The following is a 20773-nucleotide window of genomic DNA, read 5'->3' as shown; positions in this document are numbered from 1 at the left end:
CACAATGTTATGAGATAGCCCTCACAAAAACTTAATGAATGAAGTACTCGAAGAAAAACCCTCCAACTCAAAGGGATGGAGAGAAAAAATAGTGATCACTATAACTGACAGACAGAATTAAAAAGACAGTGTCAATACAGCAGCTAGCAAACAGTCACATACAATGCATATGTAATATAATTACAATCAACTACACAAACACCAGGAATGATAGGATATAGAGCACTATATACCTTAACCAAGGGAGAGGTATACAGGGAGACTGACCCAAACCCTCCTGAGACTAACAGCTACAGCAGCGCACCAATAGTGGAGCGTGAGTCTCATATACACGTGGAGGGTAGGTGGAGCAACCCAGACACGTAAAACCCTTTGTAGGGACTGCTTATGGGTAGGAGCTGCCGGGGGAGCACCTACCTCCCCTAAACTGCATCAACCAGCCTGGTTCGCTGGCCTCGTGGCAGAATTTCGTCTGCTTCCGATCCCCGGCGTCAGACGATAAGGCCCTGGCGATCTAGTGAGGATGCGGACGCTCTGACTTCAGCGGCTTCCGGTGCTGGAAGCTAGGAGTGCCGCACGTGATTTCCCATAAGCGTGAAATCGCCTTACCCGACATCTCAGTGCATCCAGTTGCAGTCCAGGTCCTAGCATCACTGCTAACAAGCTCAGCCGAGACCAGCCCTGTTACTGGTGTTGCGGCCCAGCAGAGGTAGATGGAGCCGCAGTACATGCATCTTAATTCAGACGCTTAGTACTGCCAACCCAAAAACATAGAAATAAAATAAAACAAATAAACGCTTAGGACTGCCTGAGCAGTTCCCTGTTACAAAGGTGCGCCTTAATCCTGCCGCACCAAGCGACCAACTGTAGGCCTGTGGCTAGGGGTGGGGTATATATGAAGGAGGACACGAGGTTTCCTGGGAGCAGAAAGCTAACGGTTTGGTGCCTGGATCTCTCCAACCACATTATACCCATGGTATCCCTGTGGATCCCTATGGCCCTGAAGAAATACATATTTTCAAAACATCAACCAACCTAAGGCGTGTACCCACTGCGTATGTATTAGGATGCCTATCACTCCAGTACGGAGAGATAGTGCTAAAGCAGAGTTGTCCTAAAGCAATCAATCTTGCACCAGGTGAGTCACAACCACAGCATTGTTTAACAGATACTGTCTTATAAGTACTGCGCCCCATTATGGGTTTTCAGAGAAAACTGCAGCAACCTTGCAGTTTGCCTATTGATGAGAAATAAATGGCTGAGAATAGCCCTGGAAAAGCACCCTGCTTCCTCGGCACATACCCTAAATTGAGGTCGGGGCGGAGTATAGAGGAGGAGGATCCGCCAAATACACTAAGAAATTTAAAAGTGCCAGGTTCCACTCATTCCATCGTCTATACCCCAGCGTATTCACTCCAGTGTCCCCTAGTGCATGAAGGAGAAATCTCATTTACAGATATAACTTGTTCAATATAACAGCACAATACATGTAAAAAAGATTTAAGAAATAAAAGGCCTTTCGGGCTTTCGTTCAATTAATTAGTTCTGCAACAGGAACATGTGAAAATCATAAGCTCTACCGATACAAATTACTTTCAATAGCAGTTTCCTTACTTGGAGTCCAGGTCAATAAACAACATGGTGCCCCTATGCATGCCCTCAACAGCACAAATTGCAGATTAATTCTACTACTATATAGTGTAAACGATCTATAATGTAAGACAACAGCTCAAAAATTGTAAGCCAGATTTATTTTTAAGATAGTAATGAACCTTGGAAACCTTTGTTGACTGTTGTGGTCACAGTAGCTAAACACTTAATTCTCAAACATTGGATTTCCAGTTCAGCACCCACATTATCTGAATGGAAAACTGCTATGCTTGAAGTGCTATATCATGAGAGGCGGATGGCCACGTATGACATAGAAAGGGGTATTCTAGCCTTTTCCAAAAAGTGGGAAATATACATCGCTCAGTTGCCTGATCACTTACAAGATAACATCTTGAAGGTGTTCGAACATACGGAATGGTTTTTACAGAAGCAAATCGTTTAATTACACTTTCACCATTTATTCTTTGCTCTCTTCTATTTAGACAGGTACTTTATCTAAGTACTGATACCTATATTTATACTTCCTAATATTATAAGTTTTGACCCAATTATAACATGGGAATTATTTGCGAAACTCTGCTGGTAACGCATAATTCTTACAAAAATACATGCTTTGTTCTATAGATTGAGATGCCATTGTGTGGTGTGTGTATATATTGTCTTCTTTCTTTTATTTCTTTGTCTACTTTGTTTATTTTAATATTTTACTCCATTATTTTATGGTTATCTCCATGTTTTCTTATCTTTATTTCTACTCTACTGTATAAAAAAACAAAAAAGGGGACAGTAATTACTAAATTTGACTCTTAATTAATATTGATTGTATGTGTGTGCAAAATTTCGAAAGATTGAAATGTATATTCATATATATGTAATTTTCCTTTTTTGCTGTTCAATAAATAGTTTTCAAAAAAAAAAAAAAAAGGAAAAAATGTAAATGTTCATTATAACGAGACATTGAAGAGGATACAAATTTTGAATTAAGTCATTCATAACTATATGTACCTCTCCTTTTTGTGCATAATGCAAGATGATTGGTGGGCCAAGTATTCTGCAGTCAGCTTTATACAAATGTCGAAAGGAAGGATGTTGGAAATCTGATATAACAAACACGTTTTCAAATTCTGGGGTATCAGCTTCTGCAAACTCTTCCACAGATTCTGTTGTGACGTAGGGAAGCTTGATTTCCTGTGTTTTTCCATGAGAAAGATTTGAGAGTTTAGTATAGTTTTGGATAATGCAGAACATTGCTCTTTGCTCCACTGGTGATATGAGATGCAGTGCATAAAACACTTATTTTTATGCTTCCCTCCAGCCATGCTTCTGAAGTTCTGAAATGATTATTAATAAGCTGCTTTTATGTACATATTAGTGAAGGTTATCAATACAGAAATTATTTGGGGAGGCCCTTTTTCCCCCCATCTGTGCACTATACAAGACTACCCGACCTTCGTCTATTGAAGAAAACAGACTGGCCCGCACTTCCAAATGACTTAACTCAGCACTACTGAAATAGAAATACAAGGATTACACTATTACGTAGAATAATATAGGACACGGATGGGACTATCCCAGTCGCAATTAAAACTACACATACAAACCAGATGACGATTAGGTTTGTTATCAAGTGTCCAATTTTTTTTTTTACCTCTTTCGGGTGGAGCAAACGCCAGCATTCATATCTTGGATTTTTTTTTTTTTCGGGACCTGATTTGTCCCATAAAATAATCCTCGATAAGTGCTGTTTTAGCCGCTACGATGGCAAAAACACATAGGACCCGTGATAAGTTCACAAACTTATGCGTTTTCGGCTGAAAAATCTTCTTTGTTCGGCAAACAGGATATGGGGATTAAAAAAAAAACAAAAAAAAAAACACTGAAAAATGGGGATTGTCAGCGAGAAATCCCCATTTTTCGTCCCCGAAAATATATTGGGGCTAATGGGATACCCCCCCTATGGGCTCTAAACAACAAAAACCCAGAACACACACAAAACATATTTGTTCAATATCCAGGTCATTAATATTCCTGGTCTCCTGCATGATGCTTATGGTGACTCTTTAATTGGGCCACTGTCACATTTTATAATATACCTATTACAATAGCAGTATACCTTGCATTTGAACATAAGTAACCTTGAAAGCTCCAAATCTAAAAGCTTGCCAAACACAGGCTAAACAAGTGAGTGACCCAACCACCAATCACAGATGTGTCCTCATACACTGTGGCTCAGGTCGCAGCAAATAGCCCCTCTTGGAGCTCCAAGTCCTAGACAACTGGGCCGCACTTCTGTCTCGTTCAAAATGAGCATTTTATTTGTATAAAAAATACAAAGTGCCAAATCTACATTGCTAGCTTGCACTGATCAATTTGTACATTTTGTGTGCGACAGTCTGAATCTATGTAAGAAATGCTGCAATGCAGCAGCCACAGCTTTTTCACACATCAAGTTCAGTTGTGCTTAATCTGTGACTGTGCATATTTAAAACTAATTCCTGTGCAGTTAAAGCTGCAGCTTAGCATCTCTAGTACACTTTGAGCTGTGTTCTGCTGCGTCTTCGTGCAAATAAGGTGCAAAATGTAAGAAAACTACAGTATACTACACCTCTTGGAGCAGCTCAGTTGTGAGTCTTGTGCCGAATGGCGTATAGGATACATTTGTATGATTAGGTGTATGAGGATACATTTGTATGATTCATTTCTAAATGACCCGGTTCGGCTGTTCAGCACTGAACTTCAATTAAAACACAAAAGACAGAACGGTCATATCATATGGATTTAAAGAAATACCTAAAAATGATTGGCTTATATCAAATTATTTCCAGTATATTTTAGTGCCATAGACAATGCAACATTATCTGAAGGATATAGCCGATCATTCTTAGGGGGGGGGGGGGGTTTAAAAAAAAACAAAACCCTACACACCACCACCACATATAAGATCCAAGATGTTAATTTAAATTATTGGATAAGCCCCAGTGAATACATCAAAATCTCATTAAGTGTGTAGCCACGTGTTAATAATCCCAATATATTAGCCTGTTTAAATTGCACCACTAACATTTTTGAGTCAAACATTTCAAGACCCAATTGTGATTTGCTGCATGCAATATCAGTTGGTATGATTAAGTCTCCATACCATATTTACAATACTTTTTATAAATGTTTCTTTGGACTTTTCTTGACAATTTTCCCTTATCTTTATAACTGGGACTTCCATTAGCTTAATAGTCTGTGGAAATGAAGATTCAGATAAATGTATTAAAAAACAATGCATATCTTTATATTTACTAGAAAACAAGATAAAAAAAAAAAAAAAAAAGTGTGTATATATACCTCCAGAGCTTTTAATAATGCTTCATTTTTTCCAGCATCTTCTACTAGCACCACTCTTGTTTCTATTTGTGGCATGTCTTCTGCATTTAAGAAAAGAATTGTTAACGTTAGAGTGTTTTTGTAAACAGTGTAAAACTAAAACGTTGTATTTTATTATCCTAACAGCTCCAGTCTAAAGTGACAGGCAGTGAACTGCAGCAGCACAAAGTTTAATTCCCCCCCAAAGATTCCATATAGTTTTCTTCACTGTAAAGGTTTTGTGTTTTTACATCAGGGCTCAATCACAGCAGCAGACCCCAAGGGTTAGGTGCAGTTGTAGACAGTGGGGGGGGGGGGAATTATTGTATGAGGGAGGGAAAAGCACGTAAGGGAAGAGGGCCCCGCTTGTGAGAGCTTACAGTCTAAAGGAGAGGGACAGACAGACGAGACAGCAATCATGGAGCAGTGGGTTAGGATGTGAGAAAGAAGACTTTGATAAAGACTGAGAATGGTACTGAACGGGTGGTTTGAAGGAGAGGGAAGAGTCAAGAATAACTTCAAGAAAGCGCACTTGCGGGCTATATGAAATGGTGGTGCCATCAATAAAGAAAATTGTAGGTGGTGAGGGTATTTAGGAGGGTGAGAAGATTATCAGCCCAGTCTTAGACATGTTAAATTTAAGAAAGTGCTAGGACATCCAGGAAGAGATAGCAAAAAAACAGTTGGAGAGAGGAGTTAGGAGAGAGAGGAAAATATAGATCTGAATGCCAGCAGTAGAGAGATGATATTGGAGGCCAAAAGAGCTGATGAGCTCACCTAAAAAAAGGATATACAAAGAATAGGAGAGGTCCAAGAACAGACCTTGGGTACACTTCCTGGAAGAGTAAGAGGGGGAGAAGTGACGGGGGGCCCACGATGTCAAACGCAGCAGAGGGGTAAAGGAGAATGATCAGAGAGTAGTGGCCCTTGGATTTGGCAGCAAGGTCACTGCTGACTTTAGTGAGGGCAGGATCTGTGGAGTGGAGAGGATGAAAGCCAGATTGAAATGGATCAAGCAGGGAGTGGAAGGAAAGAAAGGGGATAAGGTGGTTGTAAACAACTCGCTGAAGCAGTTTGGAGGCAAAGTGGAGCCGAGAGATGGGGGCGGTAATTAGAGAGTGTCAGGATGAAGGGTGAGTTTTATAAGAATGGGGGGAGACAAGGGCATGCGTGAATACAGAGAGAACAGTGCCTGATGACAGTGAAAGATTGAAGAGATGGGCAAGATGGGAACAGATAATAGGAGGGAGCGGAGGATACAGGAGGGAATGGGATCAAGGGGGGGGGGAAATGGGGGGGGGAGAACCAGCATTTTAACCACTCATTTTGTAATATACATAATCATAGCTATATAAATATCTAGATATTACAAAATGTTAGTTAAGAAAAATACATGATTATAAGGAAACCGAACATTTATGGAGTTAATTTTATGCAAGTATTAAATAGGTAAGTAGAAGATCACAGTAAAATTCACCACTGATCCATAAGGAAACTAAAATAGAGGTGCACAATAAGGGTATGCCATTTTTAAAAGAAGGTTAAATAGGTCATCAATAAAGTGATTAGATTTATTCAACACTTTGTTGACATTTACTTTATTCTTTCACAGAAATAAGCGAGCGAGCATCTTCCTGGAGAACATCCCTATCAAAGCATTTCAACAATTTGGTGTGAGGGGGGCTAGGATATATATCGGGGGTTGACGAAGCAAAAATAAAAGGCGACATTCTAGCATCAGGCAAGCTAGAAAGTAAAAGCAGTCTGCTAACACAGGAAGAAGGGGGATATGCAAATAACATCCATTGGCGGAGGCCAATTTACAGCAAGCGATTCCTCTGTGGGGCACTCTTTTACAATTGATCTATACAATAGAATATTGGAAATTAGTAGAAATTAAAACATAACTTAATCAATCAATTTCCTCCTTAAAATAAATTGGGACACACAGATTGATTAAAAAGATCTCAGTCACCTATTATCAAACTTATTAAAATCAAACACCAAATCAGACATTTATTAACGTTGTATAATCAGGTATGTAGAATTTACCTTGTGGTGACCATACTTAATCATAACAATATAACGCCTAGTAAGTGTGATGGCAGGTAGTAAAATTCATCCCTTACGCTAATGATCCCCTTGTATAAGGGTAATACTTGCAACCAAAGTACACATAAATTAGATTCTTCCTATGTGATGCTCCTTAATAATATATAAATTCTGCAAGTCTATTACATCATGTACACTTAGGGACAGTCTTCTCATATCATGCTCTGTGTTATAGTGTTAGAAATTGATTATGCACATCTATTGCATGATATTAGAGCTCTATTTAACCCTCCACATTGTATAAGTGCTAAGAGTTACCAGCAATTATATATCATATTCTTAAACAACTTGATACATTGCAAACCATATCACAATACAATGTTGCAACCCCTGTCTTTTATGATTGATACTCCCGCAATGATGAGTCAGGAAGTAAACATCAGTCAGAAAAATCTGTGACTCCTATGATATGTATCAGTACAAAACCAAGGAACACTTCAATATTAAAATATGTTGTAGCTCAAGCCTAAGGACTCACTAGGATGGATGAGAAATATCAATGCTGAAGTAAATACTATGATGGGTAATAAAGTTACCATAACTCCTAATAGATGGTAAGTAATAGCCAGTGAACATCATGCATGCCCATGCATCTAAGGGGGGAATTTTACTACCTGTTAACAGAACAATATACCTCCTAGTGAGTAATAAGTATGGTCACCACAAGGTAAGTTCTGCTTGTCTGATTTGTTGTTTATGATTTTTATACATTTGATAATGGGTGACTGTCAGATCTTTTTAATCTGAGTCAGCATATCCCAATTGTTTTAAGGAGGGAATTGATTAAAAGTTATGTTTTAATTTTACTTATTTCCAATATTCTATTGTATAAATCAATCGTTAAAAAAAAAAATAAAAAAAAAAAGGAGTGCCTCACATAGGAAACACTTGCTGTAAATTGGCCCCGGCCAATGGATATTATTTGAGTACTTGGTATTTGATTCCAGGGAGCACCTCCAGCTGATTATATTCTGGTAATTAATCATTATATATTGCTGGTTATATATTATTGATTTGATGTCTTTAGCTCCTGTGCAGGATATCATTTTGGTTTTTGGTAGAAGAGGGCTATGCGCCTGCTGCAGGTGTGAACAGGCTCGGCAAGGATCTTCCGCTTAAGAACCATGGCTTCAAGACCTGTGCCATTAAAGCAAAATATGTCATTCTAAGACACCCTTTAAAAACAGCCGCATATTTGTTTTATAAATGTATGAGGATTTGCCAATAAATGAAAACTATAAAGTCTGGTGTTCTCAGACACTGTACTCTAGCAGGATCGTAACTCAGAAAGGCAGAGGAATATAGCTGCATAATAGCAGATGATTTTTTTCCATGGTCCTACTGTCTACATGAAACAAAATCTCAGACTGCATAGGTATCACATGTCTAGCTTTACATACAAGTGTGCCTGGCAAAAGGATTAGAAATATAAAAAGGTATGGAAAAATTTTCCAATGAATATAGTCACTCAGAAGTGTGACTGTCATACAAATGATATAATTTATATGCATTACTATGTAGCTCTTGCTCTGGTGTGGTTTGCTTGGTGAAGGTGTCATTATGTCACCTAGGTCAATCACTGTGTCCTAGGAGTCAATTGCTCAAAGTATGTTTGAAATACTGGTGCATTGAACGTTTCAATCTTCTACAAAATAAGAGACAGCATAATGCATGCTACCAATTTGCACTAACTCTAATTTATAAGTAGTGCTACACCTTTACATGGCAGCAAAGGAATAATCCCATCTTGCGTATGAATACACTTGGTCTTCCCCTGGAATCCTATTTAATTTTTACTAAGTAAAAGGAAATTGGAGGCGTCAGTTTTTTTTAAATACAGATTTAGGATTGAAATCCAAGCCCTCAAGACAATTGCTGGCTACATATGGTACAATCTGCCACTAGACCCAGAAACAAACCAAACAGCATGGTTTAAATACCAGTTTGGCTACAGGTTCCTAATCAAAGTGGACTAAATGCAACTGTTGGTCCCTTGGGTTAAGTGGCCAGATCTCTTCTAGGGTCACTAAAAGCTGATTATACAGACAAGTCAATGGTAATAGAAACAAACTAATAATCAGCATGGAACTGTTTTGAACCCATCCACATTAGGAAAACTGCCTTGAACTGTAGCAGTCAAAACAAAATGCTCTTTAAAAGTGGCATAGGGTCATAAATAATATGAGATATGGTAAGAACTTACCTTTGTTATCTCTATTTCTACGAAGTCCATAGGGTTCCACAGGATACTTTGGGGGTATAGGTGTGACGTCAGTCATCGGGCACCATAGAGTTAAGCTTTCAGACTCCCAGGATGCACTAGGGTCCCCCTCCTATACCCTGCCCCCGAGCCAAGGCACCTCAGTTAGTTACCAAGCCATAGGCCGGAGGAGGAGAAGGAAGAGAGAGAAAAAAAGATCTGGACACACACAAGAATCACATTCTCACCAGAGGGAGACGAAAAACCGGTGACCAGAGCAAAGCCCATCTGCAGCACAGGTGCGACAGGGCGGAGTCCTGTGGAACCCTATGGACTTCGTAGAAATAGAGATAACAAGGGTAAGTTCTTACCATATCTCATATTTTCTACTTCAGGAACCATAGGGTATCCACAGGATACCTTGGGGATGTCCCAAAGCAGTATCCTTTAAGGGTGGGGACGCTCCTGTGCTGAAAGGAGAATCTGCCGCCCGAAGGAAGCATCCTGAGAGGCGAAGGTGTCAAACCTGTAATACCTCATATCATATTCACGAAGGTATGGACAGAGGACCACGTAGCAGCCTTGCAGATCTGGACTGCAGAGGTACCACGTCGAGTTGCCCACGAAGGACCCACAGACCTAGTGGAATGAGCCTTCAAAGAAGGAGGAAGCGGCAGACCTTCATGAAGATAAGCTTCAGAAATAGCCATACGGATCCAGGCTGCCAAAGTTTGCTTTGAAGCAGGCCAACCCCTTTTTTCGGAAGCCATAGAGGACAAACAAGGCGTCCGACTTCCTAAACGAAGAAGTGCGGTCAACATAAGTCCTTAAGGCCCGCACAACATCCAAAGTGGCCTCACCCACTGAAAGACCAGGTGAGTTAAAGGCCGGAACAACAATTTCCTCGTTAACATGAAACTGGGAAACAACTTTTGGAAGAAATTCAGGCCGAATGCGGAGCACTGCCCTGTTCCCATGAAAAATCAAGAAAGGGGGTCTACAAGAGAGAGCCTCTAAATCAGAAACACGCCAGGCCGAAGCTATGGCCAGAATGAAAACAGTCTTAGCTGTTAGCCATTTAAGATCCACTGAGCCCAGTGGTTCAAACGGCGGTCCCTGGAGAGCCCTCAGGACCACAGCCAAATCCCAAGGCGCCACAGGTGGAACAAAGGGCGGCTGAATGCGGAGAACACCTTGCATAAAGGTGCGCACATCCGGGATTGTAGCAATCCTACGGTGAAACCAGACAGACAGGGCCGAAACCTGTACCTTCAAAGAGGCAAGGCGAAGCCCATGATCTAGTCCCGCTTGTAGGAAGGCAAGTATCCTAGCCAGACGAAACTCCAGCGGTGCATAACCTCTCGGTCGACACCATTGGAAGAACGTATGCCACACGCATACGTATATCCTCGCGGACGACGGTTTCCGAGCTCGCAACATGGTACGCACCACAGAGCTGGAAAACCCCCTGGACCTCAACATGGCTGTCTCAACAGCCACGCCGTCAAAGACAGCCGAGCCAGGTCCGGGTGAAGACAAGGACCCTGCAATAGAAGGTCCGGTCGTAGCGGCAACCGCAGAGGACTGTCCACGGACAGACCCTGAAGGTCTGAGAACCAGTGCCGTCTGGGCCAAGCGGGAGCTATCAACAGGAGCGTCCCTCCTTCCTGTTTGAATTTCCGGATTACCCGTGGAAGAATGGAAACCGGAGGAAACAGGAACCGGAACGTCCACCGGATGGACAGAGCATCTACCAGAGATGCCTCTTCGTCTCTTGTGCGAGACCCGTACACCGGCAACTTGTTGTTGTGCCGGGACGCCATGAGGTCGATCTCTGGAAGACCCCACCTGTCCACCAACAGTTGAAAAACGTCCGGGTGCAGGGACCATTCCCCCGGATGAACGTCCTGGCGACTTAGAAAGTCCGCCTCCCAATTTAGCACTCCCGGGATGAAGACCGCTGATATGGCCGGAAGATTGCGCTCCGCCCATACCAGGATTCGAGACACCTCTACGAGAGCCGCCCAACTTCGGGTTCCTCCTTGCCCGTTTATGTAGGCCACGGTGGTAGCGTTGTCCGACTGGACCTGCACCGGACGACCCTGGAGAACCCGATGTGCCTGCTGGAGAGCATTGAAGACCGCACGGAGTTCCAAGATATTTATTGGAAGTGCCGCTTCTGCCGGTGTCCACCTGCCCTGGAACAAGTGTGGACCTGAAACTGCTCCCCAGCCCCGAAGACTGGCGTCCGTAGTCAACAGGACCCAATTTGGTACCCAGAACGGACGTCCCTTGCTGAGATGGGTCATCTGCAACCACCAGGCAAGGGACAGGCGAACCTCCGAGGTGAGCACTATCGTCTGGGACTTCAGAGACTGAGGCAGTCCGTTCCACTTGGACAGGATCAGGTGCTGCAGAGGTCTGGAGTGAAACTGGGCATATTCCACCATGTCGAACACCGACACCATGGAGCCCAGTAACCTCATTGCCGAGTGTAGAGACACCCGGCGGCTGTGCAGACAACTGCGCACCCTCGACTGTAAAGCAGAGATCTTTTCCTCCGTCACAAAGATCCTTTGCTGTCCCGAGTCCGATAAGGCTCCGAGGTGCAGAATCCGCCGAGACGGGATTAGAGTGGACTTCTGCCAGTTGATTAACCAGCCGTGCCGTTGCAGCAGCGCAATGGTCAGGTCCAAGTGGCGTAGAAGGAGCTCTGGAAATCCTGCCACTAATAACAGGTCGTCCAAGTACGGCAACATGCGGACTCCCTGCAGCCGAAGAGAAGCCGCCATGACCGCCATCACCTTGGTGAACACACGCGGTGCTGTCGCCAGGCCAAAAGGTAACGCCCGAAACTGAAAATGGTCGCTGCGGATTGCAAACCTGAGAAACTGTTGATGGCGCAAAAGAATAGGGACATGCAGGTAAGCGTCCTGTATGTCCAATGACATCATGTAGTCCCCAGGTTCCAGCACCAGAATGATGGACCGTAGGGTCTCCATCCGAAACTTCGGCACCCGCAAAGACTTGTTGAGAGCCTTGAGGTTGAGAATCGGACGATACGACCCATTGGGTTTCTGCACCAAAAAAAGATTTGAATAGATACCCTGGCCCCTCTGGGAGAATGGAACAGGCACTATAACTCCAGCCTGGAGCATAGTGTGCAAGACCTTCCGCAGCTCCGTGGCCTTGTTCCGGTCTGATGGTAGACCCGTGGAGAAGAATCGAGCCGGGGGTCTGTGCCGGAACGAGAGGGTGTACCCATGGGAGACCACCTCGAGAACCCAAGTGTCTGTCGTGGTGACCGACCAACACCAGGCGAACTGCAGCAGGCGGCCTCCCACTTTGGGATCCCCCAACAGGAGGCCCGGACAGTCAGGCCGCAGGCTTGTCATCAGGCTTAGGGGCCGGACGTCTGGTACTCCATGCCTGCTTCCGAGGCTTGGCCGATTTTTTGGGACCAGCCTGTCGGGGAAAAGACTGTGGTTTGGGCCTGCCCTGGGCCCTATAAGACCGAAAAGGACGATGGTCCTGAACCAGACGGAGCCGCGGCCGACGGGAGACATGCCGATTTGGCTCTCGCCAGCGTGGCCACAATCTTGTCCAGATCAGGACCGAAGAGAACTTCTCCGTTAAAGGGCAACGCCTCCAAACCCTTTTTGGAGTCAGCGTCCGCCTTCCAGGATTGCAACCACAAGGTGCGACGAGCAGCCACCGCTGCTGAAGAAATTCGAGACACCAGTGTACTAATGTCTAAAGCTGCCTCGTTGATATAAGTGGCTGAATCACGGAGATTACCAATCAACTCCGTTTGTTCGGCAGGACAGTCGGAATCAAAGGACGCCTCCAATGAAACCACCCAGCGCTCCATCGCTCTGGCAACCCAGCAAATGGCCATAGCCGGCCGTGCTGCCCTCCCCCCCCCCCCGCAAGGGAATAAGCGGACTTCAGGCAGATCTCCACCTTGCGGTCCGTAGCATTCTTAAGGGAGGACATGGAAGGCATTGGCAATGTGGCACTACGGACAAGACGTGTCACATGAGAATCCACCTGTGGAGGGGATTCCCACTTAGCAAAATAATTATCCGCGAACGGATAAGCCACTGCCAGGCGCCTCTGCGGCTGGTATCGCTTGCTGTTTCCACGCCTCCTCTAAATGGTCCATTAACTGACCCGAAAGAGGAAAGACTGTGGCGTCACCCTTCACATCCTTAAAAAAGGCATACTTGGATTTAGCAGCTGGGGGAACTTCGTCCTCAATCACCAAGGCTGTGCGGACTGCCCGGATAAGTCCAGGAATATATACCTTGGACCTAGCATCAGCGTCCTTAGTATGGAGAGGTTCCTGATCGTAAGGATCCAGAATCTCCCCATCATCAGACGTCCCTTCGTCATCCTCATAAGGAGCCGACAGACGCCACCGGCCGTTTGTGGCCGCATCACAGTCTCCCCCTGCAACACATCCGACAAGTGCTGTACAGAACTTGTCAGGGAGTTAACCCACGCCGGCTCCTGAGAAACCGGGAGAGGGGAAATAGGGAGACTGCGGGGTACCACCAATTGTCTTGGGAAACCCTGCATGGGTGACGACACCACTGACTGCTGGGACAAACCCATCTGTGTAAACGCGGGCTGCGGAGCTAACTGGCCCACTAAGGTTGTAAGCGCCTGAGCGAAACAAGCCGAGGGCGGCTCCTGTACCGGTGCTGTAACCGTAATAGGCCGCGCCATCGACAAACACTGCCGGCAGAGGCCCTCCGCGCTACCCTCCCCCTCCGCTAAAGGTACTTTACATGTAGCACACTGTAGCCGGAGAGGAAAATCACTTTCAGACATGATGGCACCAAGTATGTGACCCCTCTCACCAATTATGTATTAAATAGGCGAGAGACCACCCTGCAGCACCGCACCGCAAGGGCTTAGCAGAAAGGACAGGGACAGTAATAAAGCTGACAGTCAGAAGAAGTTACAGGCAGTAGCGCTAGCACAGTCACATACAATGCAAAGAAAAATCAATTCCTGCACTAACAGCGCTGATCACTGAACTACGCAGACACAGGGCCTGGTAGGACACAGCGCTGCATACACAGACCTGCCACAGCGGAGGAGAGGTATGCGGGGGGACCCAGACCACGATGCTTCCGTCCAGTGCTTCCAGCAGCGTTCACCATGCGTTCAGGAAGGATGGCCGCCGAGGAGCAGAGAGTAGGCTGGCCTGGGGGAGGAGCGCTATTACAGGATCAGTCGGCAGTGTGCAGAGAGGGCTGTGTGCAGCGGGGGAGGCGCCGGCTGTGAGACAGGGAAGGCGCGCTCCCCTGGCATGCATTTAACCCCCGGGACGCCGTAGCGCTAGCGCTCTGCTGCGGTCCGCTGTTCCAGGGGGGTAGTGGAAGCGCAGGTTCTTACCTAGCTCCACGCTGCAGCCAGTCCCCAGGGAGCCCCCTGCCTGGGGACTCTGGACCATGTAACAGCGGGGACCCACCGCGGGACCCCGCTGCTTACCTTGCTGTCCCCCTTGAATCCGGCCATGGTCCGGAACATCTGGGGTCACCGCTAGCTGTGACCCCAGATACTCACCATCATCCCTGGATCGGTACTGGCGGGGGTGTAGGGAAGACAGCATGGACGTCAGGACTGACTGTCCATGCTGTACATCCAGATGTGCAGCCACAGCTGCATGAAGAAAAGCTTCAGGGGCTCTTCTAGCCCCCACTCCAACAGGTGCACCCGACTCCGGCCGGGCACCAAACGAAACTGAGGTGCCTTGGCTCGGGGGTGGGGTATAGGAGGGGGACCCTAGTGCATCCTGGGAGGCTGAAAGCTTAACTCTATGGTGCCCGATGACTGACGTCACACCTATACCCCAAGGTATCCTGTGGATACCCTATGGACCCTGAAGTAGAAAAATCCTGCTTGCCACTTTAAGGGTTAAATATTCTGTTTACATTGATTGTTCTTCCAAACTACATCAACATCCCACCACTTTTTTGCATTCTGTAACAAATAATCTGTTTAAAAGCAATAAAAAGTTCAATGAAAAAGTAAATAAAATAAGTTTACTGTTCGAGGGCTTTCAAACCCATTTTCAGAAGTAACCCTCCTCCATACTAAAACTAGTTAAAGAAAATTTATATGACCCCTCCCATATAAAATCCCTACACATTTCTACCATTGCACCCGTTCCCATAAACATTTCCAATATGAATAAAGCAATTTAAAATGTATATAATAAACACACTTTACCATCAACGTAGCCAGGAAAAATGTTTTCTTTTGAGATTTCTGTGATTTTGCAGTCAAACACAGAAGAGTCTGCCAGTAGACTTCTGCCTCCAGCAAGCGCCAACATACTGTTGTCATTCATGATTGTAGATCCTATGAAACAAATGTAAATCTGCAGATTTACAACAGTCTTTACCAGTCCACACACAGAAATTAACATCGAAGTACATCAGAGCCGTTTGCACATTTACAGCAGGTCAAACATCTCTTATAAAATTGCTAACTTTCCTATATGCAGTGAGCACTCAAGCTGCGTATGCCATCGTAGTAGTTAATTTATGCATGCCCCTGCAACGGCGTTCAAACGCAGTGGCACGTCTGCGTTTCTCCGACCACCCACCCCCAAACTGTAATTTCTGTCAATCACTCTGCGATGGGTTGGCATAGTCACTGTGATCGCAGTCCCAATCGCAGTGAGGCATGCGCAGTACACAACAATCGCCCGTCTGCCTACGCGATTTCATCAGCGATCCTTGCTGAATCAAGCCCTACGGCCGTGATTCAATTCAACGCGATGCTGAATAGCCCAGAGAACAGAGCTCCAACACATTCTAAAACACTCACCCCCAAGACTGTGCCCGTCTTAGACAACTCTACACAAGCTTCGATTCTTGAACGCACATCTTCTACTTTAAATGCCTAATCAAAAATTCAAAGTTGTTACAATGCAGTTTTTAAAAAGTTTAACAGATTGAAATGCTCTAATCAAGACTTCTTTTTCTTTAACACCCTAATACTAGCTTCATTTGAAGATACAGAACGACAAAGCTTTTAAATGCTAGATACACACTTAAGAAACCCAGATGCAGATTGGTAAGATATACACACTTACCAACAGACCACTGTGTCTGGCTAAACATCACAACTGGGCAGTTGTGATGTCAGTGTCAACGGCTCTTGCGGCCAGTGACAGTCAGTGGGTCACCCGTACACCCTGGCAGATGTACTGATATATCTGCAAGATATATCAGCTATGCGGCAGGGCCGACGTTGTTCGCAGATTTATTGTCTGGTCACATGGACAGATGCACTATGCGTTATGTCGCTCTTCAGTTGTACAAACAATATATTGTAAAGTATGTACCCAGCTTAAAACTCAGAGGAGGGAATTTAATTCAAAGTGATGTGCCACTGGGCATCAAAACTACGCACATATCGACCGGTAGCGGCGACAACTAAAGGTTCAACTTGCAATGCCAGAGGTAGCGATGTACCATTCTAGAACAGGTAGTCTTGTGACCACCTATGCAACTTCCATTTATGCCTGATGACTGGCAGGATAGAGAAACTATTCTGCTAGATAGAGATAGATAGATAGATAGATAGATAGAATTCCCGCTAGGCTGTTTTGGTGGGGCGCGGCGCCCTGCCCTCCTTCTGGGGGGCAAAAAGCACCCTGCCCTCACAGCCTGTGCGGTGACCCGGTCACCGCCGGAGAATAGACGCCGGGCGCATGCGCCCGGCATCCATTCTCCTTTTCTGTAGCGCTTGGGGGCTGCCCGGCGTGTCCATAAGTGCCGGGCACGTCCCCAAGTATGACGAAAAGGGGACATGTCTTATAGACACACTGCCTTTTCGGACGCGCGTGCACATGGTTGCCCTCTCTAGCTCCGGCGATAGAGATATATATATATATATATAGAAAAATTTCTCTGTAGCCACAGAAAAAAACCAGCACTCCATAAATATGCAAAAATGTTTCTGTAGTGAAGAATTTCATAATAATATGGACAAATACAAACACATAACTGCTGTGCTAGTATATCCAACAGTTTACAGCAATGATATACAGTCAATCAGGCTCCTTTAAGCATCATGGACAAAAAAGCAAAGTTCTCATCATATAATAAAGGTAGTTGCAGTATTCTCATGCATAGTCACCACCAATGAGTAAACTTGCTATGGTCCTGAGGAGTCAGTAGTGTCCAGCAGTAGTATCCGGTCAATTCAGGCTCCTAAAAGCTCAATGAGGCATTATGAACAGACAGCGAGGTTCCCGTCATGTGTCAAAGGCAGTGTAATCGTGCATGGTCACCACCATGGAACAAACGTGCTGTGGTTCTAAGGAGTCTGTATGTCACAGCCCGACAGCTGTTTCGGTGCTTCCTCACACCTTCCTCATGGGGCACAGAGTGATAGCACTGCAGTAAACCCAACACCAGATATACATCACACAAATACCTACACCTGTGGGGAAAGTCCGTATGATCACTCACCTGATATATCTTAATCCCAGTTCGAGGCATAATGATCCGACTTCCGTCTAATCAGCAAACCCCTATGCCGGAAGTGACGTCTGCGGTTCATTCACATGCTCCGGAATACACGCTTGCGTTCCACTCAAAGGAAACGGCTCATTTCCGCGCTGTGGAATATGTTACTATAGTAACCAAGACGCTAATCTAGCGTTCTGATAAAATATTTGATCAGGTCAGATCAGATCCCACCAACAATTTTAAAAAAGAAATAGACAATGTAATTAGTATGGGTCTAACTAACTCATGGTTAGATGAACAAACAGCAGCCTTTTTGACACAAGAGTATCCTGTTGTTCCCCTTTTGTATATTTTACCGAAAGTACACAAAACCCTGCATGACCCACCCGGGAGACCGATCATCTCCTCACGTGGGTCATTATGTCAAACCTTGTCTCAATATGTAGATTTCATCTTGCAGCCGTTAGTCCAAAATACGGAATTTTATTTGAGAGATACGACTCATTTTTTGAATAAACTAACTACTTTACCTATACCGAAGGAGGGCACTATTCTAGTTACACTAGATATAGTTAACCTCTATACTAACATCCCCCATAATTTAGGGATGGAGGCCATTAAGAACATTGCCATAGATAATCCACATTATATAGGGCCGCCTATTGATTATTTACTTTTGCTTATCAATATCATATTACACAAAAATTATTTTATGTTTGACAATACTTTTTATTTACAGTCACGGGGGACTGCGATGGGGTCTAATATGGCCCCATCGTATGCCAATCTTTTCATGTATGATTTTGAGAAGAGATTAATTTTGCAACATCCTTTGGCCAATTATATTCAATTTTATGTTCGTTTCATTGATGATATCTTTATAAATATGGACAGGTAATCAGACGGAATTGTTCACATTTTTTGATAGTCTGAACACCATCAGTTAAGATATTAAATTTACATTAAATTTTAGTGACAAGATCATAAGTTATTTGGATGTTAACATCGATATATCTACAGGTCGGTATGAGACTACTATCTTTACCAAAATGACAGACAGAAACACATTGTTATCGGCAGATAGCTTTCACCCTATGCCACTCAAGAGAGGGTTACCCTACTCTCAGATGCTAAGAACAGTAAGAATTGTTTCGGACAGAGACAAATTACCGTCAGCATTGAAACATATGGGTGAGAAATTTTTACAAAGGGGTTATGACTATAGAGAGATCAGAGAAGCTACAGAGAAGTGTTTGAAACTTGATAGGAGTGAGTTACTTGACAAAACACAACAAGTTGAACATTCCAACCGCATGATTTTTTCTACAACATATTCTATTGGATCTCATATAGTTAAAAGAGCAGTTATGAAACATTGGCATATAATGCAGTCGGATCCTGTATTGGGCAAGGTGTGTCAAGAGCCGCCCATGTTTTGTTATAGACGTAGTAATAATATTAAAGATGCAATAACTGCCTCTGACATTGGATTGAGGAAACAAGCTGGTTGGCTATTTTTGAAGCATGGGGCATTTCGATGTTCCGGCTGCATTAATTGTCGATTTATGCTAACAGGTACAGAATTCAAAGACGAGAATTCTGGTAGATCAATTAAAATCAAATATCGTTTAAATTGCGAAAGCAGGTATGTCATTTATATAATTGTATGTCCTTGTAAACGTCTATATATAGGGAAAACTATAAGAATGCTTAAGGAACGTATAGCATTACATAGGTCCTCGATTATAAAGGCATATGAAAGTCTTGATACAAGTACTCCTCCAGTGGCAAGACACTTCGTATTAATGAAACATAACATCATGGACTTTCGAGTCATACCCATAGATCATGTTCCGCCTTTAAAAAGAGGTGGCAATAGGGAGAAATTACTTCTGCAATGGGAATCCAGATGGATTTATGAGTTTAAAACTATGTCACGGAATGGCTTAAATTAAGAATTGAATCTGTCTTGTTTTCTCTAACTTGATATTATTCTGTTTCAAATATTTTCTTGCTTACTTAATCAATGTAATATTGCCAATTTTTATGTGCTAGTTATTCCTGTTTGTATATATTTGTAACGCATGTGGGGAAGTCCGTATATGTATCACTTTTTACCTGATCAAATATTTTATCAGAACGCTAGATTAGCGTCTTGGTTACTATAGTAACATATTCCACAGCGCGGAAATGAGCCGCTTCCTTTGAGTGGAACGCAAGCGTGTATTCCGGAGCATGTGAATGAACCGCAGACGTCACTTCCGGCATAGGGGTTTGCTGATTAGACGGAAGTCGGATCATTATGCCTCGAACTGGGATTAAGATATATCAGGTGAGTGATCATACGGACTTTCCCCACAGGTGTAGGTATTTGTGTGATGTATATCTGGTGTTGGGTTTACTGCAGTGCTATCACTCTGTGCCCCATGAGGAAGGTGTGAGGAAGCACCGAAACAGCTGTCGGGCTGTGACATACAGACTCCTTAGAACCACAGCACGTTTGTTCCATGGTGGTGACCATGCACGATTACACTGCCTTTGACACATGACGGGAACCTCGCTGTCTGTTCATAATGCCTCATTGAGCTTTTAGGAGCCTGAATTGACCGGATACTACTGCTGGACACTACTGACTCCTCAGGACCATAGCAAGTTTACTCATTGGTGGTGACTATGCATGAGAATACTGCAACTACCTTCATTATATGATGAGAACTTTGCTTTTTTGTCCATGATGCTTAAAAAAGCTTAAAGGAGCCTGATTGACTGTATATCATTGCTGTAAACTGTTGGATATACTAGCACAGCAGTTATGTGTTTGTATTTGTCCATATTATTATGAAATTCTTCACTAAAGAAACATTTTTGCATATTTATGGAGTGCTGGTTTTTTTCTGTGGCTACAGAGAAATTTTTCTATATTGATTGAACTGTGCACCCATTTCTTGGATAATAGGAGTGTGCACACTTGCTTTACAAATATATATATATATATATA

At 43.9% G+C, this 20773-nt stretch overlaps 1 protein-coding gene across 2 annotated transcripts in view; it reads right to left on the bottom strand.

Moving 5' to 3' along the window:
• The window catches only part of ECT2 (epithelial cell transforming 2), a 137369-nt gene that overhangs the window by 106899 nt on the left and 9697 nt on the right, over nucleotides 1–20773 (bottom strand). For both annotated transcript variants that reach the window (XM_088452408.1, XM_088452410.1), the window contains exons 2-6: nucleotides 16124–16198; nucleotides 15521–15652; nucleotides 4948–5027; nucleotides 4751–4843; nucleotides 2617–2799 (exon numbers count right to left, since the gene is read on the bottom strand). In XM_088452408.1, the coding sequence (XP_088308534.1) occupies nucleotides 2617–2799; nucleotides 4751–4843; nucleotides 4948–5027; nucleotides 15521–15641 (477 nt within the window). In that variant the 5' untranslated portion in view covers nucleotides 15642–15652; nucleotides 16124–16198. The remainder of the gene's footprint in view (nucleotides 1–2616; nucleotides 2800–4750; nucleotides 4844–4947; nucleotides 5028–15520; nucleotides 15653–16123; nucleotides 16199–20773) is intronic.

Source organism: Taudactylus pleione, unplaced genomic scaffold (genome assembly GCF_031769625.1).
Source record: "Taudactylus pleione unplaced genomic scaffold, aTauple2 ptg000037l, whole genome shotgun sequence".
In the NCBI taxonomy this organism is placed as follows: Eukaryota; Metazoa; Chordata; class Amphibia; order Anura; family Myobatrachidae; genus Taudactylus; species Taudactylus pleione.
Note: the sequence above shows the minus strand (reverse complement) of the source record. Positions and strands in the feature narration are given on the sequence as shown.